General features: G+C 32.1%; 1 protein-coding gene across 1 annotated transcript in view; it reads right to left on the bottom strand.

Annotated features, from left to right (window-relative positions):
• The window catches only part of LOC128991696 (26S proteasome non-ATPase regulatory subunit 1-like), a 218,485-nt gene that overhangs the window by 172,906 nt on the left and 23,348 nt on the right, over positions 1-22,231 (bottom strand). The window contains exons 11-12 of the mRNA XM_054414794.1: positions 3,839-4,054; positions 973-1,037 (exon numbers count right to left, since the gene is read on the bottom strand). Of these exons, the coding sequence (XP_054270769.1) occupies positions 973-1,037; positions 3,839-4,054 (281 nt within the window). The remainder of the gene's footprint in view (positions 1-972; positions 1,038-3,838; positions 4,055-22,231) is intronic.

The following is a 22,231-nucleotide window of genomic DNA, read 5'->3' as shown; positions in this document are numbered from 1 at the left end:
AAAAAATGTTTAATAATACATAGTCCAACCGAATACACAAAATTCAAAATAAAAATGAATTCCCGTGAAATATGGCGTGACTGAAATACTGGAGAGTAACTGGTCCATTAATAATGTACAGTCAATCAATAGCGGAGAATAAATGGCTCACAGTTCCATTTACAACTGGATATTCATCAATAATTCATACGGATGGATTAAAATAGACCCAACTACGCCTATTAATGTCAAATACCTTTAATTCTATAGCACATATTAGGTTAGTTGTCGCAACCAATGCAGTCTAACTACTTGTTGGATTTTGATTCAAAAATACATTTAGTAACAAATGCTATACTCTCAAGAAAAAATTTATAATATAGAGTGTTCTACTGAGGTTTTTAAGTTCATAATTGTAAAGGATTGCTATTTAAATTTTAGTTCATGGAATTTTTCCTCGTTAAGTATTAAATCTAATGTTTTGGCATGAAAGGAAATTCCTCCTGTTTTCAGTTAGTCTCTTGAAGTTAGTCACTTGAAAACAGGAGGAGTTTCCTTGCCTCTCGAAACATAGTGTAGTTTAAGGTAGGCAAAGTCAATGAACAAAAATTTAAATTTAGTTCTAATAAAATTGTAACCTCAATTCCACAAAATTAACCAATGATTTTAGTAGAGCGATTTTTTAAACACAAAATAAATTATAATTCTTTACCTATTCTTTTTATCCTACAGCTTAAGGGTTTTCAACCACTGAACCTCGCTACCACATAAAAGCCATCAATGGTTAAGCTTTTTGTACTTAAAACAAGAAAAACACTTTCAAAACAAAAAAGACAAAACTGTCAACTGAGTATTATTCCATCCATATTTTCTTCAATTGCACAACCACAAAACATAATACTTTAACATATTGTTCAACTTCTGCCGACAATGAAAAATGCAAGTGATCTAAGAGATATTTTTATGTCTACAGCAAACTCAAAGTTGTCCTACCTGAACAGAAGAAATCCGAGACCTGTGACGGCAGCCCTTCGTACATCGTCATTGACGTCAGACACCTGTATGGGAAAAACATATGTTAGGCAAAAATCACGATGGACATACTCTATTGCAGTATGAAACATTGAAAATGATAATAATACAGACACAGACAAGAAACAACAACACACATTCAGAACAACAGACATTCAGAATGAAGAAATAGATACACAACTAACTTACCCAAGAAGAGTTCGGAGCAATTTACAGAAACTGACACAATTTTTGGGTGAATACTGAAGTTTCAAAAAAATTAATTTGATATTTCTTCACTCGTACAACGGGTTTTTTATCAAGAAGAATATTATAAGAGAAGTCACCTTGTAACTGCCTGGAACTCTTTAATAAAGGAAGTTATTTGTGTATATTTTCCTTCTTTCTCAATGTATTCCTAAGCCAAATGCTCTTTCCTCAAAAACTGAGACTAATATTCATAATACATTTCCAAGAAAATACAAACAAAAGAATTTGTGCGGTTACAGGAGTATAGCAATTTGGTGTATTTCATTTGAATTTATATTATCTGTTGATGTAATTATGTTCCGTCTTTTTTTATCAAAGTTTAAACTACATTGAAAGTATCCAATTTAAAATTAATTTTTAACACAATATATAAAAAGATATGGGTGACAAGAAATCAGAATAGGTATAAGATCAATTACCACCATAAAAATATTAAATGAATCCTGTCTGACATATGGAAACTTTTTTCCGAAACATCTTGACTATACCTAATATTTATAGTAACCCACACTTCATCAAAACCTTTTACACTAAATATAGAATTTAAAATCATACTTGAGAAAAAACTATTTCCTTTACAGTTCACAGCACAAAATGTTCATTTATTACCATCCAAATACGACAAAAGACTGTGTTATGACAGTCAACAAAACCTAACAGGGTCAATTTCCACCGCCTTCCAGATTAAAGTGTCACTCTTCATTAAGGCTAGCAGGCACTTTGACTTTGTATTTAAACTGTTTTATGTTTGAGTCGCTTAACTTCCTTCTTGATGAACTATTTACCCTTTAGTTCCATGATAACAAAGAGTTCAAGGTAAAGTAAATTTATCAAAAACATTTGCTATATTTCTTCCTCCTTTCATTTGGACACCAGAATCTTTTATTATAAAGTAAGCAAATATATTATTTTTTCTACCACTTTATTACTATGGCCTATGTAATTCCACAACGAAGATCTTACATTCATGCTTTACTGCACAAAATATTCTATATTATTAAAAGAACTTGTTGGATTTTTGTGTGCAGCAAATCGATTCCAAAATATTTATTAGCGAATTTCCCTATAGGGAAGTAGCTATTACCGTAGGTGGCACGGTAAGACCTAGACCCGGGACCGATTTACTTTTTCATTTTGACGTTCCCAGAGGCCAAAAACACCATTCTAAAATAAAAATAAATTTAAAATTCCCATGTTATTCTTATGGAGAATATTGTCAAATGTTGTAGTTTGCTTGTTTATGAATATATTTTGATCAAACTTGGCAAATTTATTTATTTTGTACTAAGCTATCAATATTTTACTCAAAAACACACTTTATTAGTTTCCTTGTAGCAGCAAACCTAGGTACTGGTTAAACCTAATGTTATTAAAATATATTTAACTGAAAATCAATTCAGACAAATGGAAATTCACTTAGTCGGCAGGTTTGCTGCGGCGGGGGTATTTTTATAGGCATATTGGGTAATCAATTTAAAGCTCTTATCCTCTAGATGTGCCTTTTGCGGGTTTATCCCAAGAAAGCCCTTTGTCCTATAGTCTTTTAAAATTTCATAGTTTGTGGTGATTTCTGTTGTCAATCATCTGAACTTTTTTAAGTTTACATTTGTTTACATCAAAACAGTTGTCCTTGATACAAAATTTTGTTTACATCCGTACGAAATAGGGGTTATCTGTAGTTGGTAATGTGTCAGTGGATTCAAGTAAAATGTTGTAATGTTATTTGTATAAAATGTAAAGAAGAAAATGACTTACACTAGGTATTATGTTGTGAGAGGATTTTGTGTCTTCATAGTATGTTTTATTTATGTTTTAAGGAATTCAAGTTTAATATTGTGATGTTATTTGTAAAGAATGTAAAGAAGAAAATGACTTGCGTTAGATTTTGTGTTTTCATAGTATGTTTCATTAGTATTTGTAATTTTCCTAAGATGCCTCGAAGAGATCGCACACGCAATGAAAATATTAGGGCTCGCAATGCAAGTAATAGGCATATGATGTGACATAATCGTTTTCATCCTTATCAACTACCCATTATATCAAATATATCACAGATTTTGAAGTCACAAAGTGATGCAGGTTTCTAGTATAATAATATTTTAAGTTTTACAGGATGTTCAGTGAAGTAAACTTATTCAGTAAGTACTGCCGCAGACTTTTGGATACTGAATTACACACCCCATGTCATGAGAGGAATGTTTATGTTAAAATAAAGCACTTTATTCATTCATTCATTCATTCATTCATTCATACACATCCCATCTACATGGACCAGCTGTAACCAATTTATTACAAAAGAAAATGAAAATAGTTAAATTAGCCACTCACAGGTGCTACATTCTATATGTTATCTCTTTGTAATAATATAATAAAAGTGACTTAGGTAGTTTACGTGGCTTAAAGGTGCTATTTCTGTTTTCCGTGGTTAAAAAATTATCAACACACTTTGATGTTGGCTCAAACCAACTTCTGTACATTAATTTTTTCTATAATCGGCAATAGCTTTTAATGGTAATGGAATGTCTAGTTGTATCCATAGTGAAAGACATAGGTAAATAGAATAACCATAACAACTTACCGCAACGTGAAGTAATTTCCGGATGGCCTGATTGCTACCGGTGCCGCAGTACGCCATGGCGAGTGTGTACATTCCCGAGCGGCGCAGGATAGGGTCCTTGTCTTGCATGAGAGATGTGACGAGTGGATCGGCCTCCTCAAGTCTGCCGAACATTGTCAGGGCGATTCCGACGGCCAGACCTCGCAGGATCTTCTCATGCTGCGTCTCTTGGGCGTACTGCAAGGAAAAAGCACATTTGAGCAACTGAGTCCCGAACTGCAGAAAACACATTAGAAAAATTGAGTCTTGTTTGAGGATTGCGGGAAAATCTAAACTGGAATAATTGAGTCCTGTGGAGAACTACAGGAAACAAACATAAAATAATTAAGTAGGCTATCTATAGTTAAATGCAAGAAACATGCACTACTATAATTTAATATCTTTTGGGTATACTGCAGGAAACAAACACATTTGAACACTTGAATCTCCTTAGTGACGTGCAGGAAAAATAACTCATCAGAAGACTGAGTAAATTGAGAAAATATTGCATGAAACAAATCTGACAAGGCTGATTATCCTGGGAATACTTCAGGAAACAAACAAATCAGATCATGCTGAGTATGGTAGGAATATTGCAGAAAATAAAGGAATCATATTATGTTGTTTAAATAATGATTTGTCGTGTACACAATTTCAGTATTCAGTCTTTTAAATTTTTTAGGTTATTTTTACACAAAAGACAATAACAACCATTAAGTATGTTTTGTAGGCCTACAGAAGACTATTTCATGAACATAAACTATTTCTTGTTACATTTGATAAATCATTATACCAAAATACTAAATTTTCATACCTCCATCTACAAAGTTACATTTACTTTTGAGTAATTTGCAAAGTTTACTCATTAACCTATGAAACTGACAAAGTAAGTGAAATTAATACGGAAGAGCTCTTGAGCTTTAGACTTATTAATCTTTGTTCTCAACAGTAATTCTATTCCACAGTGTATAAGGGTTTCATTCCAACAATAAATCTATGGATATGAAAAGTTAATCAATTATCAATCTTTAGATCTCAAGTGGAAATTTTAAAAAAAATAGCAGATCAAAATTGCTGAAAATACACAATGCTTTATTAGGAAATAAACAAGGTAGAAGAATCAAACAATAAATTACAAGTAACACAACATAATCTTTACAACATTCTAGAAAAATTATAGCTGAGAATAGTGTTTGAACTTTTGATTGTAAAAAAACTGATATATTCTTGTATTTGTATTCTATAAATGAGTTTTAAAATTAATCCATTTAAAAGGAATTATGTAATGAAATACTTAAACATGAAATTCCGTTTTGAAAACTGTGTGTCACGAATAAATGTTTTATTTTATTTAAAAGGGTATAATTAGATCAATACGTGCAAAGTAATTTGATGACTGTATATTTTACTTACATGTTTATTTAAAAATAAGAATATCTAATCCAATGTCAAAAAGCTAAGCTTTAACTATTTTGATTGGAAACAATACATAATTAGGAACAAACCTGTAAAATATCAAATACATAAATCAAAATCGACACTAAAAATACACATGTTACAATTAAACATCTACTTTAATCGAAAGCAACATATATTTTCCTTTTAGATACGATGAGTCATAAAGCTGCAACGGTGTAGTATCTTGAATTGCAAAATGCAAGTCGTACTTCTCAGTGCAGACAGGCCGGACGTATCGACCTACAAATTATCAAGATAAGGTAGGAGTTAGCACGGACTCGTACTCATTACCAATGGCCGAGGGTTATCTTCCCCGAGCGCTTCCTCCCCAACTAACTGCCAACTGCTTTTAACAACTTCGGTGGAAGGAAACAAGGCATTGATTTATTCGTCCAACTTTTCAATTAGGGTCGCTATAATTCTTATTCAAGTGGTGTACTGAAATATTACAATTTTTGAGAGTAGCTTTGAGTCATACTTTAAATGCGAAAGACAACCCCTAGAATAGTTAAGTTGGTCCTTTGACGGATTCTTTTAATGTCTGTCGTTTTAAGTCCATTAAAATGTTCAAACAACTTTGGTGGAAGGAAAGCCATTGATTTATTTTAAAATTACAATTAGGTTCGCTATACTTTGTACTTTGTAATTATTCAGGAGGAGTACTAAAATATTACAGTTTTTGGAGTAACTTAAGGGGATGCTTCGAAATCCATAATGAACTGAGAATGGTCAAGCTGGTCCTTTGACAGCTTTTTAATGTCTCTGGATTTAAGTCGCACTCTTTATTGGTGACAAAACACTTCTTATGGTTCCTGCACAACAGGTGAAATAGGTGACAAGTCAATAGCTTAAATACTAAGAGTAAATTGTAATGTTGTTTTAATGTCTGTGTTATATATGCCAAATGCATTTTTTTACGTTTTGAAAATGAAATGTAAGAATGTGCGTAACGTAAACACTTGACAAAACAAGCCAAGTTAAAAAGTGATCAAGGACATCATTAATGCGTTTTTACACCCTATACAGTAACAGAAATTGAACTTCTTTTCTTTTTATTTACTGTGACAAACAAAATCTTCAATTCTAGTTTAAAGTTTATGGTAAAGTTTCTTTTCCAAAATGATGTGATAATTTTTCAAAAGAACTCAATCATGTATGAGAAATTGAAAGCCCTTTCTATTGCTTGAATTGTTCTTGTATTGCTCACAATACAAAGCTCTATGAAGAGAACCCCTCATACATGCGTGCCAAGTTCTTTAACGCCCTTCCCGTCCACTTGAAGTCTCTTGAGCCTAGAAAACTGAAGAAGGAACTTGAGTGCTGACTGTTACTTAGACCTTTCTACAGCATCGATGAATATTTGTCTTGGCAAGAACTTGAATGACTAAAAAATGTTTTCACTGCAAGGACTCTAACCAACTACATTTTTAATTGACAAATTATTGTATAGACACCTTTCAATTCTAAAAAATTGCAAAATAAGGTAATCTTGTAACAATTATGAAAAACATTGGTCTTCCATTAGTTTATGAATATCGTATTTAACAAAATGTTAATCATTCAAAACACATAACGAGGATATGCTACAGTCAGAATATTACGTACTTTAACAATACCTTTAAAATAAGTTCTCGATTTTTCATCAGTCACAATTCTAAATCACTATTTTTCATTTTTTAAATGCATTCATCCCTTAACGTTCACTCTACAACTGAACACGATATATTTACGAGGCTGAGATCACTATTATTGACTACTAGTATTGGTAGTTTAATATACTATTATTAAGTCCACTATAATTGTCAAACTAAACAAGAAATGGATATGACCCACACATTCTACCATTGTTCTGTTTAGTGGTTAAACAGTAGGTCTCCCGTGTACAGAGTTGTCAATAACAGGCATGTATTTGTAATGTCACTTGACTACTTTGGCATCAAACATTAGTGATCATATTGACTGTAATGCAGCGACAGAGCTAAACTTCCGATAGGACAATATTCTCTTTATATCTGTCAGAAATTACAAAGTTAGCATTTTATACTCAAACTGATCAAGATCAAAATTAAATTGAATAAAATTGATTTTTCAGGCAAAGTTAGGGCCTTATGACTCTTTCTTACACTTAACCTGACATTCATAAATATATAAAAATAATTTTACAATGGGATTTAATGAGTTATTTTAATTTTTTTTTTACCTCAAATTTTTGTTATTGTTTGTGTTCAACAGCTTGCTTGATGGAGCAAGAAAGATGTAATTTATTTAATAAATTATCTTTATACAAGTGGCCTGGGCTAAATTCTTTAAAATCAAGTGGAAAAATGTTTAAGGAAAATCAGTTAATTTGTCACAAGCCAAATCTAGTTCTCTGATCCCAGTTATTGCTTCATCTGGATTGAGAAAATATCATCCATTTCCAATTCCAACAAAACTATTCAAATTGGCTCCATAGAACATTATCAATATTAGAAAAAACTGCTAGAGTTTAAGTGAACTATATCCTCATTGTAAAGGCTAAATATTACCAAAAAGTGTTTTTAGGTTTTCAATCCAATCACACAATACAAAAATAATCACTCGAAATTTCAAGTATTGTCGATCAAAGTGCTGATTTTAAACTCTAGGTGGATGGTATTGTACTTTTAACGAGAGTCATGTTTAACTGTTTAATCATCCAGAAGGTGTAAGGAGCTCAGACTACCATTAACTAACTGGTACAGTATTAACAGTTTCCGAGGAACTGAGTCGCGTCAAGACTATATTAACCTGCTCGATGTTTTGCATGTGTTAACTTTAATCTTGTTTGAGAATCAACATTCTTTTAGGCGCTCCACATCAATGATTAATCAAACTCTAACCTACTATAATATTTAATTTAATTTAATCAAGGATATTCAAAAGTATTTTTGTATCAAAAATATTCATGTAATTGTTATTGGGTTAGAATCTTTTAAAAATTGCAACATCATAACATACTCAAACATATACTTGAATAGTGTATTTAGTATATAATTTTGACTTGAATAAAAATACATGAAGAAATTATAGTGGCAAAAGATCATAATTACAATGTAATTTCGGTGGTTTAATAATTATAATCAAAAGTTTCTACAAGAATAGAATGAATAAGAATTGTCATCAAGAAGTAATAACGGTGGAACAGAGAAGGCTTACAAAAAGTTGGTTCAATTTTGACAAAATGAGCTCCAATCAAATACCCACTAATTTCAGTCTTCATCTTACAACCCTTATTACAATGGCATTGTGTTTATTATTTGTGTAACTACCCCTTTGGCATTTTGTAAATTCTTTAAAGAGAACGGTCCAAAACCAAGTCTTTAAGTTTTTTAATAGCATTATTATTTCACAGCCAAATGACAAATAGCATCAGTAACCAGATTCGATTTTGCTTGGAACCGAACCAACGACCTTCACAATTGAAGGCAAGCACAATAACCACTTGTCTACACAGACAATTAAACAGGGAAAATTTTAAAAGCAGAAATGGTTCATTTGACTTTTACAGATGACATATGTTTATCAACACACACATTCTAAAAAATCTTACTATTACTATAAATGTGAAAGTTTGTGTGTTTGTTTGTTTGTTTGAAGTTCAATCACGCATTAACTACTGGACGGATTTGGGTGAAATTTTACAAGATGATAGCTTACATTCCCGATTAACATATAGGCATATTCTTATCTCAAAAATCCTTTCGGGCTCCGCCCCAGTGGCTCTGTAATTCCCCATGTTAACCTTATGAGTATTTATATTTAAAGGGAATTAAAGAATTTAGTCAGCTGTTTCAACTAAAAAAGTTGGTTCTATGATATAGAAAAGCATTAAAAAGCTATAAGATTTAACAACAGGGTGCAGCACTATATTTTTGCATTTATGAAAACAGCTAATTTAAACTAAGCAGCAAAAAAAAACTGTGATTCGCAATGAAAACTGTCAAAGTAGGATTGTTTACAGTTATGTTTGTGTTTTTCATTTCATGAATAATTTGTGAAATTTTGCGAATTGTTGATAATTTATTTTTCTCTATTGTTTAGGTAAGTGGTAGAACATTATTGCTATGGTAGATGTGTAATATTATAGAATACTGTAAATTTAAAAAAGCAAATTTTATCAAACTGTGTCCTCCCTTATTGCAAACGCAAAGCTTGAGTATAACTGCATTCTGCAATAAGCATTTTATACTTATATTCCAACCCCGTACGAAGGACGGGTACTCTGCTAGTAGTTTTATAAAAATGGTCAGAATTAAATTTGGATGTACAGTGTAGTAAGAGAGTATAAAATCTAAGGGTGCATGTTCAACTCTTAGGAGTTATAGTATGTATGATGGAACCTGTCTCCTAAACCTTTGTCTACCTGGGACTACACTGGGCCTTACTCCATTGGCCAGTCTCTAGGTAGCCAGAGATTCAGGAGACAGGTTCCATCATACAGACTATAGTATGGCTAGACTTAATTGTCATCATGAATGTACTGTTAATTGATTGCTTTCTAACAAAGGATACACAAGATAAAGGGTTTTCAAACCATTTTGTCTGGGAAAAAACTAACAAACACTTAAAAATACAATAAGATAGATTTAAGTAAAACAGGTCTAAGACGATACACATAAAAGCCTACCAAGTCTAAAAATGCATTAAGTGTCATTAGTATTAATTACATTTAAATTGTAACTACACCTACAACTGGGTTATCTATGAACACAGTGATTTTAGAGAAATTCTAAACAAGATTTAAAATATTCCAACTACAACTCAAGGGAACTTTAATTACTGCGGTTCAAACTTTAAAGTGAGTTTAAACGTTTACTCAATACATTCTAGTGACTAACCTTTGTAATACATTTTGAAATGATCTCGTATGACCTGACCTAGCTAATATCGCATGACAAAGTATCAAAACTATCAACTACCTAATAAAGATTTGGTTTTAAATCAATACGTTCATTGAAAGTGATTATATAACTCATTTTTGCTTAGATAATTATTAAATTGGGTAATATTTTAATTTAACGACAAGTGCTTCCACCAAAGAAAATAATAAATTAATTTTAATCCAGAAGGAACAAGAAATTTTATCTTGAATTTCATTAAATGAAAACTGTTGATAAAAAAATTAATCAGATCTAAATTCTGCTTCTGATTTTCAGATTCTAACACTATATAACAAATTTATATCAAATTATATTGATTTACTACAACTATTTCAACTGAAATACATAATAGAAGGTCAAAATAATCTCAAAAGTAAACCTAGTAAATTATCTCAGTAAAGAACTACTCTATACAAATGTATCATAAAGACAACCCGATGTTATAGCCGAATCCGAATGAAAGCGAGATTCATTGGCTCATCGTTCGCACAAGTCTCATTGAAAGCAGGTTTGAATGCAGCTACAATCCTTGGAATGTGTCTCATTAAATTGATTCATCTCCGCAGGGACGTAGAGAACGTGCATAACCGATCACGTCCCAGCGGAACACAGAAAATCCGATATTGCATATCATCTTTGTAATCTCTTGGCTTAACTGTTGATTATCCGATGTAGTCAATAGTTAGATGGTATCTGAATCATTTGTGATTTTAAAATATTTTGCTTTTATTCTATAGGTTAAGATGACCATCCATTAATTGTATTATTGTTTCCACCACATAAAAATGGTTGGATGAGTATTGATGTGGTGTTGCAAAATTTAGATACTAGTAGCTCTACATATGGTTTGTTATAAGATGAGGCAAATACAGAATATAGGATATTAATGCTTTTTACTGACAGAAAAGATTTAGTATACCATGGTTTTTTATAATCAATAGTACAGCTTTCACAAAATATTCTCTTAGGTTACACTCAATCCCCTATCTGTGTTGGATTAGAATGTATTAAATATATTTAAGTATATACAGATTAAATATAACTAAGGAATAAAATAATAAATTACTAGTTTTCTTTCTAATGCCATAGAAACTGATCAATAAAATCCTTCCCTGATGATCATATAACTTCAAACAGAGTATAGGCTGAGATGAAATTTGTTTTAGCAAAAAGGCTTAACTCTCAGACAACTGTAGCAAAAATATTATTCTTTAAGCATTCAAAAAAATGTTTAGCACATTTGCTATAGCCTGCAAAAACAGTGTAGCAAAATGCTAAAAATTCTACCGCAGCTTAAACCCTGCTTTAAAATCACTGTACGTAGTGTCCCAGATAGATAAGGAAATAGTATAGTTCCAATAGCAATCCTGTTTTACTAGATTTTCTTTCAGCTTTGATCCGGGAGTTATTCTTTTCAAGATATATAGTCAGACATTCCATTCATAGTGAGTTACAAACAACGTATATCCTACAATTTATATCAGACCATGTGTACTTTATTTTCCCTCCATATACACAAAACATGAACATACCGTGACAACACGTAACAAAATGGAGGTAATTGACGGAGGGCAGCTGGCCTGTAATGAGCTTCACTAACAAATAATGTTAATGAACACCAAATAGTGATCAGATTTAGGGTTATCTGCTTACAAGCCACTCCTCATGTTACATGCATTGGAAGATAAAACCGTGTTCTTTATTTACAATAGATTTAAAATTGATGATTTTGAGTAGCAAAAGAAAAGTTCATTATACTGAATTTTAGCCTCCTGATCGCATTTAAATACTAAAAATTGGTGTAAATACTTGCATTTATGCAATCAAATGTGTTGCTAAATTGCAACCGGTTTCGACTCACATAGGAGACACTGTCAGGCCATAAAAGCAGTTGTTTACACCAATTTTCAGCATAAGAAAAGGTTATGGATAAAGATTAGTAATATTTAAATGCCATAATGTTACTAATGGCTATGTAATTTCTTACTCTATCATCTAGACTGGAATTGTTTTTCACATTATTTCAGGCTAGGCCTTGGGGGGTTTGTGGCATTATCACTTAGATGAATTCCATTGGTGATTGGCAGGATTTGAACCTGAGACCTCCCTGAAGTCCTGTGCTCACTAAACAAGCTCGCTCTCACTTCTACATAACTATGACTGAATTTATTCGCCAGTCAACACAATTCATTTGCTTGTAAGTAAATGGATAAATGTAATCCTCAATATTCATAATCCTCGGTTCGAAACAATGCAAATGGATTTGTACTAATCCTTTCTGTAGCATTAATCAAACGTAACTCATGATATTGATGTTCAGTGTTTCAATGTTTGCCTTCCAGTAAGTTCTGGTAAAAAAAAAGTGTGTATTAAACTTTATCAATGATTATGAGCTTTTAGTATGGCAAACATCGTGAAAACAAAAGCAAACCGCTTAATGAAAAGTGTTAGAAGATGACTGGTGAATCAACTAACATTTAAAATTAAAATTTTGAAAGCAAAAGATAATTGTTGCCAACACTGATAGACATCTCATTATTTAAACACCACTAAATAGTAGAAGTAAAAAATAAGTCAAAAAACAACAAGTAGCTTTTGCTAAATTAAAAACCAACAGACTTTGTGCCACGGCAAAGAATATTACATCCTCGTTCACCTATATCGACATGTGTCTGACACACTTGATTTGAACCAAACAAAAAGCTACTTCCTCTTCTTTCCAGCGGCTCACGATAGTTTGATCTGACGAATTGCTTCTGTAGGAAAGTTTGTTTTTACTAAACCTTAATTTATGTTGCATTGAAACGGTGATATTAATAGGTATTATAAGATTGGTTTTCAACGTTTGAGTTTTAAAAAAATATTTGTATTGAAGGATGTATTTAAGATATATATCCATAAACTGTTGAAATAACTCATTTTAAAACTTATCTTTTGATATTTTGTGTTTTGTGATAATGAATATCATTATAATTACTCTCCCCCCCCCCCCAAGTTTGCAGTATTAGTAATAAAACGAGTTTGACTTTGTCACTGAACCGTCAAGGCATATTGCTAAACGATAATGGAATGTCAAATCTTTGACAGTGTTTTATCCACAAACACATTCATCAAATTCATAAATGACGATTCATTAATTTATCTCATAAACGATTCTGGCAGAGGATTTCCGTCAACAATTCCACCGGGATTTCTAATTTGAACTCAGACAAACAATAATGAGTGAGAAACCGAGCTTTCCGAGATTCTCATTAATATCCCGAATGCTTTGGACTGTTTCTGACTCAACAAATGTTAACACTCGTTCCGCTTACACGCCGGTTCCGTTTACACAAGCATCTCTTATGAAAAAAGCTAATTAACTTTCTATATATAGTTTTTTACTTGTTTGAAAAAACCTCACTGATGAAAAAGGTAGTGGCTGTAATTTTATATCCAACAAAGCTGATGTTAATAGCATTATTAATTAATTAATTAGTAGTCCAATGACTAATGACATAATTTTTTTTTTCATTTTTACAATTATTTATTTCCTACAAAGACAGGTAATTCATTTTCAATGACTTAAGGGCAAAAATGGAGGAAATATTAAATTACAAATGCATTTATTCTAAACAAATTTAAGGGAAAAGATTAATTTTACAGAGTAGCAATCCTTGAATTAGTGAAATAGATAAGTTTTTCACTACAAATGTAATAATGTCAGAGCTAAGCCATTCAATAACTCTTTTCCTGCAATATGACATAGCAGAAAAGTTACTTGTCCGAGACTAGGGAAGATGAATGGGGTGACTAAAATAAAGCAGATTTATTTACGACTACCTGTTTTAATAAAACGATAATCAAATTAAATTTAGGTATATTATCGTAATAAATTATTAAGAAACTGGGGATTACAAAACCACTCTATATGTTTTAATCATTTCAAACTAGGTCCCAAGCTTATAACTTTTTTTTTGTCTAGTAAAAAAAATAAACTTAAACTTACAAGTGTAGGCCTACTGGCAAGTCTAATTTTATTAAATAAATCAATTGAGAATAGTAATAAAATAATTGGTTCGATAAGAAATCCAAATCTGTATATTTTTTTAATAAAAAAAATCACAATGATTATAACGTAATACGTAAACAATGCTTGTTTTACACCAAACTTTGTTACAAACAATGAACAGAAAATTTTTATGTAAAAACCAAAGCCTAAAAACAAGCCTTGTTTGCATGGCTGGCCAACAAAACCTTACATTCTATCACAGTTAAAATATTTGATACTGTACAAACGCTTTTACATTAAAGTTTTAAAAGTTGTTTGAACACTTAAAACAAGTTAAAAATAATGTTTTTGTCTATCTAAACTGGTCCATAATCTTGTGTAATAGAGTATTGTAGTATAGTTTAATAATACAAATTATTAAACCTGTAAATAAGTTCCAACAATTGGTTTCAGTATTTTAATAACACGTAATAATTATTAATGAAACATAATTTTCTTGCAGTTTTTTTCTGGTTTTTATTTTGTTGTTACTGTACTAAATTTAGTTACTGTAATTCATTGCTTATAAAAAAAATGGTTTATTGTAATTTATTCATTTTTGATTAGTACCTATTGTTGCAAGTATTGACATTGAATAAACAATTATCCATCATTCATATCAATGGTTTTTTCAAATTTATTATTACTACTTTATAACTAAATATCCAACCTGGCCTAAGATTGTAAAATAAATAATTCAATCTTTACTCAAATTTTGAACTAGGCCTACCTTCATGATTAAAACAAAAAATAATCTTTTCAACTTTAACTACCTCATATTTTCTACAAACCTTTTTTCTGTATTCATAACCAAACATAAAAAGTAAATAAATAAATATGTTAAATACAGCTGATAAAATCTCAGGCGGAACCGACTGACAAAGCCGCAAGACGCAACCTGAGTTGTCGAGGAGAACAATTAACTGTGTTAGCGATTCATCTTGTGGCGTTAATTTGCATTATGGTAAAACTAGATTGTTAATTTGTATAACAATCTTGTAAAGTTGCCCCCGTCTTTGTTCACTTTCGTCGACGTTGTTTATCACGTCGTTGTACTCGCTCTACTTTACAACAAAGTTGTCAAGTTTTCAGAGATAAGAATCAAAATGGAATTTTTTTCATTATGCTTAGAAGTTATTTTAAAATTACCAGTAGTTTAAAAACTAAACATAGAGTAACAGTAAAAAGGATTTTGAAAATATATATACATTTGTAATTAATTGTGTTTATCAACACTTTTAGCATTTATAACATTTTTTTTACAGAATAGTCCAATACCTTGTCTTGTAACTATATAATGTCTATCTAATTTAAACATGATCATTAGTTGGTAGCCAAATGAGAAATTGAATCTGGGTCCAAAAACAACCATGTTTGGAATCGAACAAGCAGCCTTCAGATTTGAAGGCGAGCACTATAACCACCGACAGTTTCCAATTTTGATTTCTCACCTTATCAGTATTTTGTATGAAATTGAAAATGATTATCTAATGTTGGAATTAAAATCCTGGTGTAAGTGTTAACTTATATCACTAAAACACAGTTTTAAATTGGCTAAACATTGATATAGTTTTGCTCGATAAAATTTACTCATATTTAAACTACTTCCGTAGTCCTACTTTATCCAAATTTAAATTAAATGTAGCTCTTGAATGTTTAATTGAGCTAACATTAATTGAGATAGTCATATTATTTTAAAGCCTAAGGTTCCAAGATATTTTCAGGCCCTTTACAAATTTGCTAACTAGATTCAAAACCATCATATAATTAAATTAGCCTATACTTGAAATTCCAATTACAAAACAAATTAGGCCTACTCAACAATCCACAACAGAAAAACTGACAAAGTTTTAAATATACACTTCATTACACAAATCACGAGTAAGGTAAAATTAGCACAATTTTGCATCGATATTATGAAGCGAAATCAAGTTTGCAAACAACAGCAAACATCAACGTGGAATCGGGACTGATTGATCAATCACAAAAAAACCGAGTTGCGAATCGCAAATGAGAGATGAGGAGGGGGAGGAATGCTACGAGTTATGTAATTGGACGGAGATGTGTTGATAACAACTGATAATCAACCAGCAACGGACCCATCGGAAAATGTGGTTATTTACGTCATTGGTAGCTCGAAGTTGAGAGTTGAAATATTTGTCACACAAAAATTGAAATTTCTAATAGGGGTAAGAAAATTTGACGTTTTTGACCTGATGAAGTACTCATATTAAGTATGAAACAGCTGTAGTCACAATATTTTAAGAGGGTCGTTTAACAGTAGCGCAGGTACATTACACCTTAGCTTTTCTAATATATTAACCTCAAAGTAATAAGAAACTGTGTCGATCATGTTCATTTCATTGGTATAGCAATAGACAACCTATTGTAAATTCTGAAATTTTCTACGTTGCTTTACATTTGTGTTTTACGTTCAGTTACAAGTGTATTGATTGATGCAGACAAGGTTTTTTTCCCTATTTTTACTGTAAATTTTAAAACGTCAGCTATACTTTTGGAAATAATACTAAAGGGCAAACATAAGTTTATAAATATAAATTGCTCTATTTTTTACAGTTAAAGAGGTTAAAAGAGTAAAAAAATAAAAGGTAAATACAAATTATACTACAAAATATATTGGACAGAAACGTAACTGTAAATTATCTACAGCTGATCTATAAGGATGGTAGTATTAGGTAGTGTTTAATCAAAAGTATAGCTCGTCAGTGAGAAAAATGAGATCAAGTCATTCTGAGGGTTCAAAAATGAACCCAGAAGTCCATGACCAATTGGCTTTTAATAACAGTCCAGGCTATGAAACAGCTGTTCTTAATGAGCAACATGGCTACACAAGTGGTTTCATTCCATTCTCCACCTACCCTGTATTCATGTTCAAGCTGTTTTAACCAATATATTGATTCAACATGACCAGTTTTCTTTTCTTTTTTTTCTTTTTTTTGTCCTAGGACGCTAGGCACGAGCCCGGGATTGTTTTTCACATTACTTCAGGCTAGACCTAGGGGTTGCGGCATTATCACCTAGATGATATCCATTGGTGACTTAGTGGGATTTGAACCCGGGACCTCAGGGACTGAAGTGCTATAATTGTCTATAATTATTGTTGTATAATTGGAAATAATGGTCTATTCATTCATTGATGTCATGGTGCTTCGTCAATCATAATGTTGTAATCAAATTGTCAACGTTGAAATGAATAGAAATATGTTTGAAATAGTGGGAATAAACCTCTGACGACAAGATATGACAATATTTGTTTTATTTTTCCTTATACGGCCGTTAATATGTTCTTCTACAGTAACTGCGGAAGAAAGAAAAGACATGAAGGACGTTCCTTTTACTGTGATAGAACAGGGTTGCCACCACAGTGGGATGATAAAATTCATGCAGAATTGATGGTTTTCATTGGTAGTTCACAAAAAATTCATGGTTACAATTTCAACACAATTGAGTTTTGCTGATTTCATAAACTTACGTTAAAGAGGCAGTTTCTTTGTGTGTTACTTTTGAATTACCTTTCATACTTAATATACGGTACAACTTTTTTAGAGTGATTTTTAAACATTCAAAACGAAGTTGAAAACAAAACTGGTCCAGCTCATATTCTATATGAGATATTGGAGAAGAATTGTAAAATATATTAAGTCTAGGTCTAATTCAGTCTTTCCACCGGAATAAAACAAAATCCCACTCACCCAACCAAAAAAGTCCTGTTTCATCCAGTTTTATCCCCCTACATAATTGTCATAAAATGTGCATTCTGGTTTATCTTATTCCACGCCGTACTAAGATATGATGGTTTTATCCAAAAAGCTAAAAAAATCAGCCGTCGAGTCGGAAATTCGGTTTTATTGCGCACCCCGTTTCAATTCCGTGCATGGTCTAAAACTTCTGTTTTTGTGATTTAAGTCCCCATACCCCTTTTTCATACGCAGGGGTTGGCCTACTAATGATTTTTCGAACCATATACAGTCCTCAGCTGACATCAGCATCTTTGAATGACTTGGAATGAAATAAGCAATTGTGTCTGACCGTGGAACATGTTAAATAATCATCTCCACACAGTATTTTCATGGTGTTCGTTTCTATGAACTGTTTTTAAATATAAAATATTTTTTATTTGGAAAATGTAATGGTACTGGTCGAATAATTGTTCCTGATTTTGAAAATTCATGGTCCAACCAATTGAGAAATCCATGCATAATCCATGCCTTTTTTCATGGTCTCAAGAATTCATGCAAAATTCAAGCTTTTCAAGGTTTTCATGGCTTTAATTTCATGGTTTTAAATTTTAAGTCATTAAAATTAAACCAGTAGAGTGCATGGCATGGAATTAAATGGAAGGGGAGTGATAATGTACGAAGAACAAACTCACTCAAGTGTAATTTGAAGTGCGTGAACCACTTCATGTGTAAATGTTTAAAACTATAATTTGGACTATAAAATCAAATGAAATGCATGGACAAATCTTAAAGGCACAGTTTTACCCCTGACTCCATCATAAACAAACGTGTTAAACACATATTTCAAAATATGCTTTTACATGTTTAATAAGATGAAGTTAAAATTCGTCGGGTACAGTTCCGGGTTGAACCCTCCGACCACCGACGGTCTGAGGTTCTCCCTCCAATATGTCCGGTCTGTCAGTTCAGTGTCTCCCTTCATCCATCTGTGTTGCAGTGAGTGTTGCTGTTCTATCGCAACGTCGTGATGTCTTCACAGCAATCCCAATCGAACAATGAAGCTAAAAAAGAGGTTTTAGTGGAGCTTATTGATGATTGAGCACTTTTGAAGCTTATTGATCATTTTATTTTGAACAAAGCCACTGCTCTATTTTATTCCTTTTCTTCCGGCGTTCTTCCTCAGTTATTAACACACCACTGAAACCCTATTTTCTTATTCCTAAACAAAAGTGGTGCCATGATGTACATAGGTGTTCTCACCACAGTGTCTCAACTACGAATGTTTGGTCTGGGAGTGTGTAGAGCCGTCCAAGACGACATGGTCTGACCTGAAGGTCTGGTCTGGTTGGGGGGCTATGAATCACGATGTCAGCTGGCTCCTTTTACAGAAAAAAAAAAACTGTGCTTCCCTCAGCATACCATGTGCGAATATCTCTCATGCAGTCACATCACGGTATGGGGTTCAGAAATCTCTGCAAGCTGCAACTAACCATATTTTTACACCCCAGAAAAAGCTATGCGGGTTATTTCTGGCATGGGTTGGAGAGAATCTTGCAAATCGGCTTTCATTAAATTAATAATTCTCACTTTCCCTTGTTTAATATTTTCGAAACCAAACCATAGTTTGTTTAACCTTAAATTCCTCACTTTAATACAATATTAGAAAAATAACTCATCTATATCCCACACTATAAAACTTCTTTCTTTAAACAAACCATGTTTTCTTTCAATTCTACCCTTTCTGTACAACTGTCCGACAAGCTCAAGTCTATAATATTAGTATTCAAACGAACACTTAAAAATGTGTTAATAAAAACCCGTTTTTATTCTGTAAAAAATTGACAAGCTAATCATAATGTTTCTGATTGCTGATACTTTTATTTAGCATTTTGTGGTGGATATGTTTACGTTAATTACTGTTTTAAATATATGAAAATGCACAAATAAACACATTGAAGTTTCGGAGCTACTAGCACTTTTTTGTGATGGAGAGTTCACCTAAGTTGTAAGTTTTCTCTTCAGTCTACTCAGAAGAAGTCCTATGAGTCAAAATATAGTGTGTTATGTTGTGTTGCTTGTATTGTGTCTATGAGCTCCTGTACTCTAACTTTCTTTGGTAAGCTAGCTGAGCTCTATCAGATTCTCAAATGAATCCTAATTTGCCACTCGGCTTTCCTTAAAACAAAATTCATCCAGCTTTTGTTATCTTATATACACGGTATTTAAAAAATGTGGTTTTTCTTTTACGAGTTTGTTTAGTTCTTCTACACCCTACAGATTTTCATGATGAGGATTCAAATTGAAGGTGTGCCCGCACAGATTTTACATCATAAGCATCAACATGTATTTATCTTCAGTCCCACTTGGCTGCTTTTCAAGGTTTTCATGGCTGGTGGCAACCCTGTAGAACCTCTTTTTTCAAGTGAGTTTGGTCCATCCGTGGTGAAACAAGTCCAAGACACACTTGCACACTCGACTTGCACTGTATTTTATAGCCCAATGAACTTGGAACCGAGATATAACATCACATGGACCACTCCCATCAGTTTATCAATATATATATATATATATATATATATATATATATATATATATATATATATATATATATATATATATATATATAAGTCCCGCGCCCTAACCACAACACCAGCTCGCTCCCCTAACATGACCAGTAACACGTTCTAAGACCCAAACCAATAATTCTGTCTAAATACTAAAATAAAATCTTTATACAAATAATATTTAAAATCTCTAAATAACATTTGTAACCTCAAATCAAACTTTAATGACACAAAGCCCTTAGTAAACAGCTATAAAATATGAAATTATTTACAACATTAACAAGTCTAATTTTGAACCTGATTACTATTCAAAGTAGATGTTCAACAACCCTTGAAACACTTTTGCGCCTGCTTGACTAAAACACGAACACAGCAACTTTACACACTTTTACACACGTGTACCACTTAAAGAGGAAAATTCATTTTACTTCATCATATAGAATCATAACGTATGAAAACGTACTTAAAACTATTTTCTAAGCACGCCTATGAACAGGATTTTTACTAGGAAAATTTTACATGCACAAAAAATTAAGTAAATTTGTATTACGAATACATTAACCTGATGTAAATTTCTGTGTATCAGTAGTAATTTTTGAAAATAGTCATTTAATTAATAATGAAGAACATCTTTTAATCTTTCAATAGATAATTTGGTCTTATTGACTTGTTTTAAATCCCTACATCTTTAAATATTGAAGCACTAATTGGATGAAGTATTTTGAAATATTAGCTCAGAAACTTTTATTTTTTTTTTATTAGAATTTGGCTTCAAATTGACTATCATTCCACGGGTGAGGTTCATAATGTCCAAATTTCACAAACTCCAACGTCTAAAATATTAAATAAACAGTGCGTTTCATAACCTCCAAACTTCATAAACTCCAAAACTATAACTTTCAAATAAGCACAGTTTCACAATGTCCAAATTTCACAAACTCCAACGATAATATATTAAATAAACAGTGCGTTTCATAACCTCCAAATTTCATAAACTCCAAAACTATAATTTTCAAATTATCACCGATTCACAATGTCCAAATTTCACAAACTCCAACTTTTAAATATCAAATAAACAGAGCGGTTCATAACCTCCAAGTTTCATAAGCTCCAACGGTACAGTCTCTGCCAGAAGTCGCTGCAGAGGTTGCCGTGGTTCGGTATGTACACATGTATGGAGCGCTACACCTTTTACTGTTGTAGCGGCGCGACACGAAGCATCATTGTTGCTCCGTAATTGCTTTCTTAAGAGTGGAAAAGTTCTTTTCAATCATTAAAATGCACGTATAATCAGTAGTTGAGCGCTGGCGAACGGTGCCTGCTATCTGACTGTGGCAACCACTGTAGAGACTTCTGGCTCAGACTGTACCGTTGGAGGTTATGAAATTTGGACATTATGAACCGCACTGTTTATTTGGTATCTTAACGTTGGAGTTTGTGAAATTTGGACATTGTGAAACAGTGATTATTTGAATGTTATAGATTTGGAGCTTATGAAATTTGGAGGTTATGAACCGCTCTGTTTATTTAATATTTAAACGTTGGAGTTTGTGAAACTTGGACATTGTGAAACAGTGATTATTTGAATGTTATAGATTTGGAGCTTATGAAATTTGGAGGTTATGAACCGCTCTGTTCATTTAATATTTTAAGCGTTGGAGTTTGTGAAATTTGGAGTTTATGAAACGCTCCCTCATTCCACACTTAAAATTATCCTAGGT

This window comes from Macrosteles quadrilineatus, unplaced genomic scaffold (genome assembly GCF_028750875.1).
Source record: "Macrosteles quadrilineatus isolate MER2022 unplaced genomic scaffold, UCM_ALF_1.0 Scaffold_4__1_contigs__length_99947679, whole genome shotgun sequence".
NCBI lineage: Eukaryota > Metazoa > Arthropoda > Insecta > Hemiptera > Cicadellidae > Macrosteles > Macrosteles quadrilineatus.
This window is presented reverse-complemented; position numbering and strand designations above follow the sequence as displayed.